The sequence below is a fragment of the Musca vetustissima genome, unplaced genomic scaffold (genome assembly GCF_032173495.1).
Source record: "Musca vetustissima isolate MV318-11 ecotype Yass unplaced genomic scaffold, APGP_CSIRO_Mvet_v1 utg744, whole genome shotgun sequence".
Taxonomy (NCBI): Eukaryota; Metazoa; Arthropoda; class Insecta; order Diptera; family Muscidae; genus Musca; species Musca vetustissima.
In genome coordinates, this window is record NW_026888268.1 from 673,920 (window position 1) to 691,237 (window position 17,318).

Here is a 17,318-nt window from a genome sequence, read left to right on the forward strand (position 1 = left end):
GTAAGAAATTACTGGAGGTCCGAAATGTATCACCTCGGCTTGAATTGTTGCAAAACTATTACGCTTAGGGAACGACCACCATCTCTTGACGTTCCCTCACGTGATGCAGTAGTCTTGTTTTTTTTAACTTCAAGTTGGCCCCACAGTGCTGAAGTCCCGTCTGTCCATGGAAATGTCGCCTTCGTATAATGCAATCATTGGATAACAAACATCCCCATGCAAGACGAAATAAAAATTGTCTATTTTAATATTTATCGAATTTTAAATAAGCATTTTGTTTTATTTTTCTCATGTTAATATAATTTGGCTATTAATGCCAAATCTTTTGTAAATGCACAAACTGTATTTTAAGTATGTAAGAGAGTAATTTTGTTTTGAAGAAGCTTAAATACAGATGCACTCTTCATTGTGTTACTAATTTGCTCAATTTATAATTGAATTCTTTGTTAATAGATACAAATAAATAAAGAGAATGCAAAACAAACAAATATTTAAATACGATTTGTTCGGTGAATAAAAAATGTTCATTTGTTTTTTTTTAATGGTTGATTTGGTTGTGATCCGTATAAGTTTTGTTGTAGCTAATAATCAACGTCGAGAATCTATATTGGTGATACAGTATTCCAAGCATACATTATGAAAAAGAAGTGAAATCACACATTTGCTTCTTTAAAAATGTCTATTACGATGAAGTTGAGGCACCACCAGCAGCTTTAACGGCAGCTTGGCGCTTTTTGACACCCCAATTATAAACACGAGCCATATTCACCTCGGTGGTCGTAATTTGATCTCTGCAATAGAAAGGAAATACAATATATAAATAAACTGCAATATAATTGTCTATCCACATCCAGCGTACCTTAAGAAATCTTGATCATGTTCAACAGTCTTCAAGTTCGATATGGCGGAGGTCATGTTTTGTTTCAACAATACTTCAGCCTCATCTAGAGGATATTCCAACATAACACTGGCTCCCAACCATAGACACACTGTCTTGGTGGGTGGCACAATGGTTTTAATGAACACTTGATCGCTCAACAAGAATTGGGTTTCACGTTCCTCGGTTTCTTTGCGCAATACATCAATCATTTCCAGTGATCTCTGCAAATCGGGTATTTGAGACTTCAGTTTACGTTTGCGTGCCTCTAAATTGTATGCCATAAATCTGTATTTACTGTGCTGTTCATCAAGACGTTGCAAAACTTTTTCGCAATTTTCTTCATTTTCTGGTTGACTCATAAAGCTGTCAATTTCTTCCTATTAATCATATCGAGAAAAGAAACAAAAAAGGGGTATTGTTATTCAGTGGTCCAGGACTTCCATACATGGCCAGTCAGTCATTTGTCACTGTGTGAGTCAGAGCACCCTGTTTCATCCAGGGTTTGTAGGTTATGGTGACCGTAAATATGACCAGCCGTACAAGATTTACTCACTAAAAATATTGCTTCGGGTATTCCAGCAAAGGATTTTTGATTTTCGGGTAATTTTGGCATTTCTACGGTATCCATGATTCCAGTCATTGTTTATTCTTAAGTTTTTAATTGGAAATTTATCAAAAATATTCACAGCAGTTGACTTTTTCCTTTGAGAGCGACTATTTATTAGAGCACTGAGCTGACAATTTTATTGTTTCTAACGGCGTTGAGTAGGCATAGGTGTACTTTTGAGGAGGCGGCTAACGTTAATTGTGGGCGCATCGCTGTGCAGTTGTGTTCGTTGAAACGTGATATGCTTAAGTAGTGTTTATAAGAATTTTTAATTTAAAAAAGAGATTGATTGTGTTTTTTCAAAACTTTTTTAAAATGAAGTTATATTAGGTCATACCTAAATTAATGCGTATTAGTATGTTTACATTGCACTGGATTTAGAAAATCAAGTTCTTTTGTAAATGCCGTTTATGTGTACGATTTTATTTATCCCAAAGTGTAATGTAAATACATGCGGCATTTACATTAGAACTTTTTGCCGGGGAAGAGCGCGTTTAGACTACTCGATCTCAAATGTCAATTCCATTGCGTATATGTCAGGTTAAACCTATTCACAAATCCAGTGTATTATATTGGACGTATACGCTATGGAATTTACATTTGAGATCGAATGAACTTCGTAAACCTAATCGAACTTTTAATCTCCTTTATGAGTATTTTTTACATATATGTAATGGAATTGAAATTTAATTTCTACTATATTTAATAAAGCTGTTACAGTATAAATGTACTATTACCCAGAAAAGAATTGCGTATAAAAATATATTGCAATTTTTCATATTGACAGAGCATATTTTTTTAAATTTTTATTTCTAGAAAATATAAATCCAGTAATGGCAAAATTTGTGTTTCTAAAAATATTTCAGTAAATATAAACAATGTTTTGATTTCTTTTCGCCGTTTTATTAACCAATTCTCCCCAATATATAAATAAGTAGATTTAAGTATTGTTTATGGATTTTTATTTGGATGAAATATTCTCTCAAATAAATAACATTTTTTCCCTAGAATCTATTTGTTTGTTTATCGATCACCTATGTAAACATAACATTGTTCAGTTATCACTTTTCTTTAGTCGCCATACGTCATACGCCGCCATTTTAAATAAAACGGCTGTCTAGGTCATTGTTGACATTTTGCTTTACTGGCGGTCTGCTTTTGAAAGAATAACAGAGTGGAAGCATTTTTTCGAAAAATTTCATTGTTCAACGTTTGATTTTAGTTTGGAATTTCACAAATATAGGTCATAGAGTAAAATGTCGGATTCGGATGAGATCATAACCAGTGATGAAGAATCAACTAATGAAGAAGAAATTGAAACGAGCGATGGCGAGCAAGAAGATAGTCAAGTGTATGATGGCAGTGTCATGGACGATAGCAGGAATCGTCCACCAAGTAGAGAGTTAACTGTTGAGGATTCGGATGTCACATCTGATGGTGATGAAAGCATGATTGTGGTGAAACGAAACAAAGGAGCGGGAAAGAAAAAGAAAAAAGCTATAATCGATTCCGATACAGAGCTGGAGGAAGAGGAAGAAGAGCTGGAAGAACGGGCTTTTTCACCCAGAACCAGAATGAGCATTACTGGAGTTAGACCGGCAGATTTAACGGATGATAGTAGTGAAATAGAATATTCAGATGAAGAAGGCGAAGGTAGCGGTAAGAAGAAAAAGGGCGGGCTAAGTAATATATCTGAAGTATACAACGATGACCAAGAAGATGGTGAATCGGGCACGGAAACGGAAGATGGTGATAATGAGGAAGACGACGACACAAGAGAACCAAATTCCCTTATAGAAAACTCAGCGGAAGAAAAGTCTGATATACATAGTTCCACAATGAATCATTCAGAGGGCAATGCGGACAAATCTGAAATGGCAAGCAATTCCGAAATAGCAGAATCTTCCAGTGAAAAAAATTCCAGCACATCCTCACCTAAAACTGCCAGCAATGCAATGTCTAGTGCGAATTCTCCTCATGCACCACGTTATTCCATACATTTTGAAAAGGAGATTCAAGATAAATTATCATCTACATTATATCAACCACGAGATGTTGCTCCCGAAATAGATTCTTCCGCCGACAGTGATATACAAATTATTGAGAAAGTTGAAAAACCCATTGTATTGTCTTCCGATGAAGTCGACAGCGAAGATGATAAGGAAAATAGAACACACACAAATACAAATACAACAACCCAGAAAAATTTGGTACAACCAAAAATTATGGCCGCCTTAAATAATGTAGCACCTGCCATGAAAACCCCTATGAATAAGGCCAAATTGAGACATGTCTCTCAAGAATACTATGACAAAGAAATAAGGAAATTTGAAGAAATGAAGGCGGAACTTCTGAATGCGGAAAAACTTTTGGAAAAAATATCCAAATCATTGCCAGATGGTGGTAAACAGTTATCACTGCGTATAGAGCGATTGCGTAATGATGTGGCCATTAAATCAAAATACATTGCCTCTTTGTATATTGAAGATGCTCCGGGAGCAAGTGGCCCTTTATATCCACCAGAGGATAAAGATTCACCATCACAGAAATTGCAAGATATACAGAAGCAGCGTAAGGCGTTCTTCAACAACAATGCACCGCCTGACTGGGATGATCTTTCGGCAGCTGTAAATCAAATACAGCCAACACATACTGGCAAGCAGGGCATGGCCACATTTAACAATCAAAAAGTTTTAACAATAGAACGTCTTAAGGTATGTTATAGAAAAGATGATTCATTCAATATTACTTTTTGCTAATGATGAAAACATAGAACGGATATCTGAATACAGTGTCTGAATTTCTTTGACAGCTGAAGACGAAACTACAACATGAGTTAATGTGTTTAGTTTCCATTGGAGGTCAATTAAATTTAACATTTATTGATTAGAATCCTTTCACACACACATTTTACTGAAGTAGACTCGCATATATTTTTGGAAATTGTTATTTGTTTTGGTAAATACCTATTACATTCAAAAATAAATCTCTTTTAGGATCTACATGGCTCTTTGGAAAGTTGTCCGGCAGAAAATGTCCTAGCTGATGATCCCAAGGGCCTTAAAGTCACTCTAATGGATCATCAAAAACATGCTTTGGCTTGGATGTTCTGGCGTGAAAAACAAAAACCCCGTGGCGGTATTCTGGCCGATGATATGGGTCTGGGTAAAACTTTAACAATGATTTCATTGGTTTTGGCTAGCAAAAATCGCGAAGAGGAGGAAGAGGACGATGAAAATGATAAGGAAGACAGTGAATCGGATGATGACGAAGAACCCAAAACCGGATGGTCCTCAAAAGGAAGAAGGGATTGTAAGTACATTCCTTTAGTTATAAGTTATTCATTTTTTGTATATTCCATTATTTTTCTCTTTGCCAGACTACCCCGGTGGTACCCTGGTTGTGTGTCCTGCCAGTTTAATGCGTCAATGGGAAGATGAAGCCCAAACAAAAGTCTCACGACATCGATTAACAGTTTGTGTACATCATGGCAATAATCGTGATTCCAAACCCAAACATTTACGTACCTATGATCTGGTGGTTACGACCTATAATATTGTGGCCCGTGAACACAAGACTACTGGGGCCTTGTTTGGTATAAAGTGGAAACGTATAATTCTCGATGAAGCCCATGTCGTGCGCAATCATAAAGCACAGTCTTCGCTGGCAGTGTGTGAGTTAAAAGGTAAAAATAGGTGGGCATTGACCGGTACACCCATTCAAAACAAAGAAATGGATGTATATGCCTTGTTGAAATTTCTACGCTGTTCTCCATTCGATGATTTTGCGCATTGGAAGAAGTGGATTGATAAAAGTGCTGGTGGCCAACAACGTCTGAATACAATTATGAAATCACTTATGTTAAGACGCACCAAGGCCCAGCTACAAGATCGTGGTGAACTACAGTGCTTGCCCAAAAAAGAAATTGAATTAATTGAAGTAGAATTGGATAAGGAGGAAATGAATGTCTACCAAAAGATTATGATTTTTTCGCGAACCTTATTTGCCCAGTTTCTGTTCCAGAGGGCTGAACGAAATACCGATTTACATTATCGCGATCAGAGTTCTAAGCCTACATTTATGCAATCGAAGGATCCCAATGATGCTTACTACAGAATGCATAAGAAATTTACGAAACTTCACCAGGGTACAAAAGAAATCAAATCTCATGAAATTTTGGTTCTTTTACTGAGGTTGAGACAAATTTGTTGTCATGCCGGGCTAATTGATTCGGTGGGTATTTGAATTGTTTGAATACTTTTTGGTTTTATATTTCCAACATAAATATTGTTTTATTCCAGATGTTAGAAGATGAAGATGCTCAACATATCGACACTGATAGTGATGTTTCACATCCAGAAATAGATTTATTAGAACAACTAAATAAACTAGCCATTACCGATAAAAACGATAGTGCAACAATGATGAGCAATAGTTTAAATGAACCCGACACTTCACTGAGACCTGAAGAGCAAGTCCTGGCCAAGGCCTCGGCACGTGTACTGCAACGTAACAATCCAGTATTTAACTTGGATCGACCCTCCTCGAAAATGGTTAAAGTAATGGAAGTATTAAAGGAGCGTGTTTTAGCTGCCGGTGATAAGGCTATTGTGGTATCACAATGGACGAGCGTTTTGAATATCCTAAAAACACACATTGAGCGGGAAAATGTTGCAACACTTTCTCTGAATGGTTCTATAGCTGTGAAAAACCGCCAAGAAATCGTTACGGAATTTAATAGCCCCAAGAGCAGTAAACGCATTCTTCTACTATCGCTGACGGCTGGTGGTGTTGGTTTAAATTTAGTTGGTGCCAATCATTTACTACTCATCGATTTACACTGGAATCCGCAATTGGAGGCACAGGCCCAAGATCGTGTATATCGTGTTGGCCAGAAAAAGGATGTCATCATCTACAAGTTCATGTGCAAAGAGACTGTGGAAGAGCGCATTAAAGCTTTGCAAGATCACAAAATGGCCTTGGCCAATGGTGTGTTGACCGGTGCAGGCGCCAGTGAGGGTAGCAAACTTAGTATGGATGATCTTAAGGGTCTTTTTGGTATTTAATTAAATTCATTGGGCAATAGTATTAAGTATTTTTTATTGCATTGAAATCTCGTTTGTTTGTTTTTTTTGCATTCCACACCTAAATGTATTATTTTTCTCGAATCCTCGTGTGAATAGAATATTTTTTACTGCACTATTTGTATTTGGATAAAATAAGAAAACCGAATTGTTCTTTTTTAACTTTTGTGTGTTTTCTTTGTTAATAATAACGTATTAAAAATAAACAAATAAATATTTATTTTTATACAACATGTTACTGTTTATGAATGTTAGTTGTGAATGTTACTGTGAAAAACACGAATCTAATATTTTAGGTGTTGTCAGTAATTTATTGGTTATTGGACATTTGGTACAATTTTAAAATCCCGTGGGATATATTTTCGAATTTCAGGGAAATTGCACACTTTGAGAGAATTCTGAAACAAGGGAAAACTTCGTTTAATTATGCCGGGGCGAACTTTTTATACCCACAACCGCGTAGATGGGCATTCTAAATATCTAAAATCGTTCGGGACCTTATATGGTTGAGGTTTATCCTCTAAGTAAACGAAGTACCGAATTACAAACAGAAAATTTACAGTTCGGAAACTTCGACTAGGACCATCAAAATACAAAAAAGCAGATGTGACTTTAATATGGGGCGTACATTAATATTATATTTACCCCTACTCCGTATGTCGTCGTCGACACAAAACGACTTCGTAGAGAGACGTCTTTTGCAAATTGGTATTCCCTATGTCGGTATCGACATTTATCGATAGCTATTGACACATTTTTTGGTATTCCACAAAATGTGACGACGTCATAATTTTTGTTGACGACTGAAGTATTTGAACAATTTTTTAATTGTTAATTTAATTGTTAAATTAAAAAAAAAAAACATGAACGGATGAGTTTGAATATTTAAACAAAGCCTGTTAGTAATTTGCGTTTATATTTTTATTTTATATAATTTCTAAACATATTTACATATTCCAATTAGTTTTTAACAAAATACATTGAAATAAATATTTCTTTCAGCAGGTCTTTATATTTCAAATCGATTCCTTTAATTATCAGTTATGTTCATCATTCGTTTTTCCATTAAACGTTTGAATAGATTTATTCCTCTAATACCAGGGCATAAACTAAAATCGGAACAATTTTCACGGCTTTCACATTTCTGGCAAATTCCACAAACGGTACACATGGCATTGTCGGCACAACGATCTCCCGGATAGCACATTTCGTTTAATCCGACATAGCAAACATAACGATCGGCACAGTTATGGGGATCATGATTTTCAATGTAACCACCATATTTACAGGGACGCCAAATGTTGGTGACTTCATTTTTTCCCGGACAGCGTATATTGGGATTGATATCGAAAATGTTACTACCTGACCAGTCTCGCACTCCAAATGCCAAGGAACATTGCCAAGAGGTGGATAAAATCAGTAGAAGTAGCAGCAATCGCCTGGTAATATATTTTTTTGATGATGTTCGGAACATTTTGTTCGATGTGTGTTTCCTGCCTCAAATGTTATACTTTCTTAATGGCTCTTACTGGTTTTTTAATTTCCTTTTATAGGTACATTTTGTGATTATTGTCCCAATGATTGTAGCCCCGCCATTTTAACATAATTTTACATTAAATGAGCCTGTTGATTGACATGATTTTATGGTCAGTGATTTTTAGATAAATGTCAGTTTATCTTAGATTAAAACACTCGAGATATTATCTCCGAAAGGACAGTAAAGTTGTGTACTCCTATAATTAAACAATTTAAAATTTCATATTTAAGAATATTGCGGACATCATCCATTGTAAAATAGCCACAACTCTCGTTGAATTTGAATTATTCACAAACGGAACAAAATCACTGACCATGAAATTCTGCTACTGGATGTTAATAAATCTACATCGCATCTACATTAACGCCCACCCTCATTAAATGTAAATTATTGCATAAATTAAGGGCTGGCGAAAAGCCCTGTAATTATGAATTAAATTACAATTGGCTATAAAAGAAAAACGCAGGACAAACAGAAAGCACAGAAGACAAGGAACACAACCAAAGAAAGCAGCATGTCTCAATACATTTCCAAGAAGTCGCCATCCATTGGCAATCATCAAGGCATGCTGGTGTTCCTGTTGGTGGCATTATCGTGTTGTTTGCAATGTTCTTCGGCAATTGGATTTCGAGAATTGGTGGCCAGTAATTTATTTGAATCCAATCCCAATATACGCTGTCCGGGAAAAAATGAAGTCCACAGCATTTGGCGACCCTGTAAATATGGCGGCTACATTGAAAATCATGATCCTCATAATTGTGCTGACCGTTATGTCTGCTATGTGGGTTTGGATGAAATGTGCTACCCGGGAGATCGTTGTGCCGACAATGCCATCTGTACGATTTGTGGAATTTGCCAGAAATGTGAAAGCCGTGAAAAGTGTTCCGATTTTCGTTTATGTCCCGGCATTAAGGGTATGAATCTTTTCAAGCGCTACATGGAGAAGCGTATGTTGGAAAATAGTGAAAATTAAATGCGGAAAAAGTAGCTGAAAATGTTGATTCTTTAAGGGCTGGTATAAAAAAGTATATATCTTTAGAAAAATGTATTCCATATTAATGTTTTATGTATTTTTAAATGTTATAAATAAAACAAAAATGATGTTGCAAATGAATGACATGTATTTATTAAGTTTTGGTCATATACATGAAAATCTATACAGAGGATGTGTTTCCATAGACCTGTTCGTTTACCCCATTATTTGTACAGCTGTTTACAGGGTGCTGCTCATGTTCAGATTTACGACATCCACTCCATTTCGAATGTCAATTCCATAGCGTATACGTCAAATATAATCCACTAGATTTGTGACCATGATTAAGGTGGAATTGATATTTTGAATCGAGTGGATTTAGTAGTCTAAACGTGTTCTAAGAGAGCCGAACTGACAGTTGTAGAATTTTAAAAAAATTTTGACAATTCTGAGAATGAATTTTTTTGTTGTTATTATTCGGAATTCTTCAGCAATTGCTCTTTAATATCAAATAACTAAAATGCATTTTGTTTCAAAACAAACATTCTCAAAAGATAGGTTCGTTCGTTTTCTTTCCCAGTAACATTTACTTAGTAAGAAGAGAGTCAATACGAATTTTTCGATCTCAAAAGGGAAATTGCAAAATGTAAAAATATTGTATAGACACAGCTGATTAAAACAACAAACTATTTATATATAAACCATTTTTATAAATCATTGCGTTTTCTTCATCCATTTTAATGTTTAATAATACAAAATTAAGGTAAAGTTCACAAAACATTTAATTTTATAAGGAAGATCAGCTGTTTCATAACTTCGAAATGTTATCGATTTACAATCAAGAATTCAGCTGATTTGTGTAAAAAATTAATTAATTCTTACATTTTACATAAAAAATGTGGAAAAGGTGTCCTGTGATTTATTCGGCATTTCCTATTTTGTGTTATAAAATACCATCCAGATTTTTTTCCAGATTATTAGTTTTCACTTTTAAATCACAACTGTTTTTAAAAACAAATGATTTTCAGCTAGTCATCAAATTATCCAGCTTGTTTTTAAATCAGCTAATTAAAATTGAAATTTTCCCAGTACATTTTTGATAATTGTAATTTTTTAGTGGATATTCTCATTTCGGCAAAAAATAAAAGAGAAATAACATTGGGAGAGTAGTTGTATTATTGAATACATAAAAGAAAAAAATATTTTATCCTGTCTGCTTATTGGTCTTTCTGGTCTAGCTTCATTAAAATATTCTCTGTAGTCGCATAATAGATAATCAGAATTCTGGGAGCAGTTTCAACCCCATTTCATTTAATCATAGAATTCCATAAATATATGTTTAGTATGTTATATTTATTAAACATGCATGTTCAATATATCAATATAATTCATGTTTATATTCTTATTAATATGATACATATTCATATTACATTTTTTATTGTTTTTTTTTTAGTTTTTTCTGGAGTTCTTTTCAATACTCATATGACATAAAATATTTCCTAAACCGTATTCTATATCATAAGCAATTTAATCAGATCAATTTATTTTCCGTCACTCCTTTATTTATCACCAAATTCCATCAAGCGCCTCTGCAGCAAACGTTTCAGCGAATTCATACCCCTATTATCGGGACACAAATGAAATTGGGCACAATTTTCTGGATTATCACATTTCTGACATATACCACAACCCGAACAGATGGCATTATCGGCACACCGATCACCAGGATAACACAATTCATCTAAGCCGACGTAGCAAACATAACGATCAGAACAATTGGCTGGATCCAGATTTTCTATATAGCCACCATGTTTACAGGGACGCCATATATTTTCTTCATTTCTTCCGGGGCATCGTATATTGGGATTTAAATCACTGTAATTATAGCTTGCCATTATACCATGGGCCAGGGAATGTTGGTGGCAACACTGTATCAGGATTAAAATTATTAATAATAAATTATATGGACGTTTTTGTTTTTTGATAATTTTAGAATTATTTACGCTGGCAGACAACATTGTGGGATATAGTTTATAAGATTTTTTTTATAATTTTAAGGATATTTTTTATATGTACTTGTTGTCCTTATCACTAGAAATTGTTGTCTGTGAGCATATTTGTTACTATCTCTGTCTTTTATACAAATTTCCAAGAGAAAGTTTTTTTCATTGAAATTAACTAGTAAACAAAAAAATATCAATTATCATTTTTTATTTAAATATACTAAGTCGCATATATAAAAATGACTTAGAAACCTAAAACTTCGTTGCATTTTATCTTTACCATACTAGTGGATTTATTAATCAGCAATAACGACTTAATCAGTTTTTATATTATCAAACTGCTATATATATTTATATATGTTAAAATATCCTTGTCAAAATTTGCTAAGAATACATTGACCTCCGCCCGAAATATCCCAGTCATTTTAATTATTTATGATTTTATAAGAGCAGACTTGCATTTAATTAAAAATTAAAATTATATCTTTTTGATTCTCTTTTCTTTGTTGAATGCACAAATTTATGTGGAAGTTTCAACATTCTATTTAAATTCTAAGAAAATTTTTAGGTTAGAAAGAATTAAAGTGAATTTGAAATATATTCCTATTTTATTTTTTTTTAAGAAAGGGCTGGACGGGATTAGGTTAGACATGCAAGAGGGAGCGAAGTCAGATCAAGGCATAATAAATAGGTAGCCCATTTAGGGCAGCTAATGTCTCGATTAACTGTCAAAGTGCGTAATTTCTACTTGAATTCGATGTGTGATATTGCCAACCATGGGAAATATTATAGGCTACGTTTAGACCATGGCCCAATAAATAGGTAGTCCACTTAGAACAGCTGATGTCTTGATTAACTGTCGAAGTGCGTGATTTTCTCTCTTGAGAACGAAATGTTCATATTAGGTTCGTTCGTTTACTCAATAATTTGTACGAATTTGTACAAATTATTACAAAATGTTGTTCGTTTACCCAAAAGTCCAGTAAAAGAGAGTGAATTGAGAGAGCAGATTTGACAGTTGCGTTACTGAGTATTTGCAAATTCTTACAAGGAAAATATACTCATTTACTCTCTTCAAATTCTTACTGAGTAAATGTTACTGGGAAAGTAGACGAAGGAACCTATTTACTTAAATGTTGTTTTCAAATCAGCTGATTGACATAACGTATGTTAGTTTACACAATAATTTGGACAAATTTTCTTACTCAGCTGTTTATCAATTTGTGGAAAAATAAAATGCAGCAAGATGGTCCCAGAGCAGAATGACATTTTTTAAGGTAAGGTATTTTTATGGAAGACTTTTTGGTTCTTCTACTAAATACCTTTAATAACTCCCACATAATTTGTTTTGCTTAAAAAAATATTTAAACTTAATTTAATACCCACGCTTATAGAGTCCTTGAAAATATCCGCCTGAAAGATTATCTTTTAAAAACTAAGCTTATAACCTCCGTATGTATAAAGCTCCATGAGAGCTTTAAAATGACTCCAAGAGACTCTTGTATTCCAACAAAAAAATTACCCATAGAGTGGGTGTGAGATAGTGTTATTTGTAATTAACTATCTATAGCATCAACTAACACCAGAATTCAAAACATCGATAATCTCTGACCCTGAAAAATATGCATAGATAATAATTAATCTAAAGGCCACGAGTATCCATGAATTATCCTCATCACTGCATCCATAAATGAATTTGCAACGTAAACGATTCTGCTATCAGCAGGTTTTAGTTATTCAGGATTCTAATATAAAAGTAAACTACGAAGAGCAATAAAATAACACAACAAACGTGAATAAGGATAAGAAAGGACATTAAATCGAAAAAGAATACGGAGTGGACAGAATGCATCGACATCATTATAAAACAACACCCGATGCAAAATTACATCTTTCTTTGTTGGTCGTATTATTTGTACTCTCATTTTGGTGGAAATGTACAATGGCGGCCCGTTTTCCCCATGGCTGGGATATCGATGTTAATCCTAATATACGTTGTCCTGGCAAAAATGTAATCAAAGGTAAACCTGATTGTAAACATGGTTTTAAAATCGTTAATCATGATCCGAAAAATTGCGAAGACACCTATATTTGTTATGCCGGAATAAATGAACGTTGCTCGGAGGAAATTGAATGTGCCTATAATGCCATCTGTACCCGTTGTGGCATATGTCAGATATGTGAGAATCGTGAAAATTGTTCGGCATTTGAATTGTGTCCCAACGAGGAGGGTATTAATTATTTGAAGCGGTTGATATTGAATCCAATTTTTGGATATAGGGAAGCATAAATGTAAAAAAAAACATATACAGGGTATATTGGATGGTATATGGAACCAAATTGATAATGATGACCACATGCGATGATATGGGATATGAATGAAAAAATAATTAATAAAAATATATAATTAGTAACTATAAATACATAGATGTAATAAAATAACACACATACAAATATATATTTGCGTTTTATTTTAAAATTAAGATCGGTTTGAATAAATAAAAGTATTCTTAAATATATATATATATGGGCAATATTGCCAATTTTTTAATATTCCATTTTCAAAAAATCAGCTTTTTTGTTTTTGTAGCACATCAATGATTTTTGGTACACATATAGAGAAAAATGTTCTGACTCCGAAACCGTTCGCGATCAAATTTTTGGTCGATGCGCGCAAAAGTTTTCTAGGTTTTAATTTTGGGCATAAGAAAAAAATCTTAAAATTACGCCGTTTATTATATTGACCAAAAACGTTGATATATATCTTCCTCCGTAAAATAAGAATATGAATATATTATAATAATCACGATAAAGTTGCACATATTCGCGAAATATGAGAAAAATAAAAAAATATAGCAGATTACATCAATATTTTCATCATATTAATGACATACACACACCTAAAAATTAATTTTAAAATATCTACATAATCTAAACACCACCTGATGAATCAAATGATATCAAAATCACACAAGTCCGTGTAGCGGTTTCTAAATCAAAGCGACAACAAAACAAGATATCGAGGAAAAATATTTGTTTTTGGTTCGAAAAAATAATGTCATCATATTTATTTTTTTCATTTTATACAAGAAATTTCAGAAAATAAATGTTGGGGTTATTCTGCTATTTTACCCGAATTTCGCCGAAAAATTGAGATATATTATAAAAATCACTTTTTGTGTATAAGTATACGCCTTGCGGATTATATCAAGACCCTTCCGATAAATCTTAGAATTCTATAAATAGGAATAAATCTTAAAATAAAATAATATTATAAAATATACATTTTAAATTGCGTGTAAATCGCGTAATTCTCAAAATCATTTGATGCGCATGCGGTTTCCAGGAAGTACTGAAGTTTATCTTCCAATCCATATATATTTTGCGTAATTTCATTTGACGGCTAAGATGTGCCGCACGTTACATTGAAGTACCCAAAAAATCGTAAAACGCGAATAATTTCCGAAAACTCCATATGTCATTAACGCGCATCCGATTTCAGTGTGCACCTTAAAAAAATACATCGATCTATACCATTTCAATGTGGTCCATTAAGAACCATGGATGTGCCAGCAAAATCAATTTTTGAGATAAATTGCGTACATCTCTCTTTCGGCTGAAGTTTTTGAAGTTCTCTTTTCGAAAAAGATCAAAATCCGCATGGGGTCATTTATTGAAGCGGAAATGAAACACAGAAAACGCAAATAAATCCGCGATATTTTCAAAAACATTTTTTGTCAAATTTCGTGTTTTTGGAAGACCAGTTCCCGCCGTTCTAGTAGATGGATTTTCACGAAGAAGATTTTATATCATCCGAAACGTAAAAAACCTTATTGATCGCGGGTACCCATATCATTCAGTTGACAGATCTAAAAATTTGGCCCGAAAAATAGGTTTTTTAGAAATTTGATCGCACAAAATTCGCACGTTCGGATGAGTATTACTCTGAAGCTGTGCATACTACATACACAAAATACATATCAAATTACGCAGATTCGCGACTACAATAATCTTATAATCGATTTTTATAAATTCCTGTTTGCGTATTAAAGCTAGAAGTAAAATTAAAAAAACACTCAAAATCGAGCTTCAAAATGTCAGCATCATTTAAAGATAGATGCAGTTAAAATTTTGAAAAATGATACAAAGGGGGTGTAGTCCCCATTTTGTTGGCTTCTAGTTTTATTTTGACACGAAGGCCGTGCAATGAGTGGCTTAGTCACAAATCGATAGAGAACATAAAAAAACTGGTTTGCCTCAACCTGTTTTTACACATTTTTTTACATTAAAGTAGACACAGCTTCCACCAAAATAAAGTTTGGAGGTCAATATCATGAACAGTTTGCAACGACAGATCAATTAACCCAAAACTATTCACTTTTGTTCATATATTTAAGTAGTTCCCGAGTTATAAAGGGGTGAACCTCCGCTTCAGCTATGTTAAAAAATTGGCAATATTGCCCATATATATATATATATATATATATATATATATATATATATATATATTAATAACAGAATAAAAAATACTTGCTTATAGCTCAAATGCCTTTTTAAGTAGTTAAAAAATCAAGATTATAGGCAAGGTAGACCACAAAATAATTTTAAAATAGCAGGTTTATAGCTCAGATTGTCTTTTAAAAAAATATACAAAGACACGTTTATCAAAAAAAAAAAAAAAAAAAAAAGAAAATCACGCTAACACCTAGCCTCTTCAAATATCCATTTGAAAATTCACTTTTATCGCTAAGAGAAAATATATGCTTATAGCTCAGCTCGTCTTTAAACAAATTAAATAAAATCCACTCTTATAAGCAAGGTGACCTTTCAAAAATATTCTTTAAAACTCTAATATCCACGCGCATAGCTCCGATAGCCTTTCCTAAATAAAATTTTATAAAAAAAGTATTCACCTTTATAATACATAATCGCTTTCATAAATATTCCTTAAAAATCCACGTTGATAGGGCGTATAGTTCTTAAAAAATATTTTGAAAAAACTCTGTCTTACAGGTTGAACAAAAAAAAAAATTGGCATATGGCGCCCAACAGTTTGCAAACAAATTAGTAGCTTTTTCAACTTTTTCATATATCCTCGTATATTTTTCGTTATATTTATTCTTGTAAAAAAATTGTAAGAATATCCAATCTTGCAGGTTGAACAAATAACATATTATTTGGCGCCCAACAGTTTGCCATATATATATTTTTAATAACAGAATAAAAAATACTTGCTTATAGCTCAAATGCCTTTTTAAGTAGTTAAAAAATCAAGATTATAGGTAAGGTAGACCACAAAATAATTTTAAAAGAGCAGGCTTATAGCTCAGATTGTCTTTTAAAAAAATATACAAAGACACGCTTATCAAAAAAAAAAAAAAAAAAAAAAAAAAATCACGCTAACACCTAGCCTCTTCAAATATCCATTTGAAAATTCACTTTTATCGCTAAGAGAAAATATATGCTTATAGCTCAGCTCGTCTTTAAACAAATTAAATAAAATCCACTCTTATAAGCAAGGTGACCTTTCAAAAATATTCTTTAAAACTCTAATATCCACGCGCATAGCTCCGATAGCCTTTCCTAAATTTTATAAAAAAAGTATTCACCTTTATAAACATAATCGCTTTCATAAATATTCCTTAAAAATCCACGTTGATAGGGCGTATAGTTCTTAAAAAATATTTTGTAAAAACTCTGTCTTACAGATTGAACAAAAAAAAAAAAAATAGCATATGGCGCCCAACAGTTTGCAAACAAATTAGTAGCTTTTTCAACTTTTCCATATATCCTCGTATATTTTTCGTTATATTTATTGTTGTAAAAAAATTGTAAGAATATCCAATCTTGCAGGTTGAACAAATAACATATTATTTGGCGCCCAACACTTTGCCAACATATTAGAAAATTTTTAAACTTTTCCATATATCCTCGTATAAAAATATTTTCGTTATATTTAAATGAAAAAAAAAAAATACCCACGTTTAATCATAACACTTTTCCAAGGCTTTGTTCATTGTTCGCATACATTTTCATGCAATTTCATTTTTTCCGGTTACTTCTTAGATGACGATGTGCTGGCTATGAGATGAGGAGAATACATAGCATCCTTGCCAACCAATGTATCTTTTTTGTTTTGTTTCCTTCATAATCATTCTTTTAACAATACAACAATGAAGAATGAAAGGATTACTTGCCATAGAAGGTTGGCTGTCAATGAAAAGGGTTAAAAAG

General features: G+C 33.1%; 2 protein-coding genes across 2 annotated transcripts; one reads left to right on the forward strand and one right to left on the reverse strand.

Moving 5' to 3' along the window:
• Positions 1-570: 570 nt before the first annotated feature.
• On the reverse strand, positions 571-1,633 carry LOC133336058 (prefoldin subunit 3). Its single transcript, XM_061544354.1, has 3 exons — positions 1,434-1,633; positions 860-1,257; positions 571-791 (listed from the first exon to the last, which is right to left on the reverse strand). The coding sequence occupies exons 1-3, from the start codon at positions 1,518-1,520 to the stop codon at positions 683-685; spliced, it is 594 nt and encodes a 197-aa protein (XP_061400338.1). The 5' UTR covers positions 1,521-1,633; the 3' UTR covers positions 571-682.
• A 1,110-nt stretch (positions 1,634-2,743) lies between these two features.
• LOC133336121 (transcription termination factor 2) lies at positions 2,744-6,554 on the forward strand. The gene is made up of 5 exons (XM_061544418.1): positions 2,744-3,610; positions 3,686-4,201; positions 4,484-4,799; positions 4,867-5,720; positions 5,789-6,554. Exons 1-5 carry the CDS (start codon positions 2,744-2,746, stop codon positions 6,551-6,553), a joined length of 3,318 nt encoding a protein of 1,105 aa, XP_061400402.1. The 3' UTR covers position 6,554.
• The last annotated feature ends 10,764 nt before the right edge of the window (positions 6,555-17,318 follow it).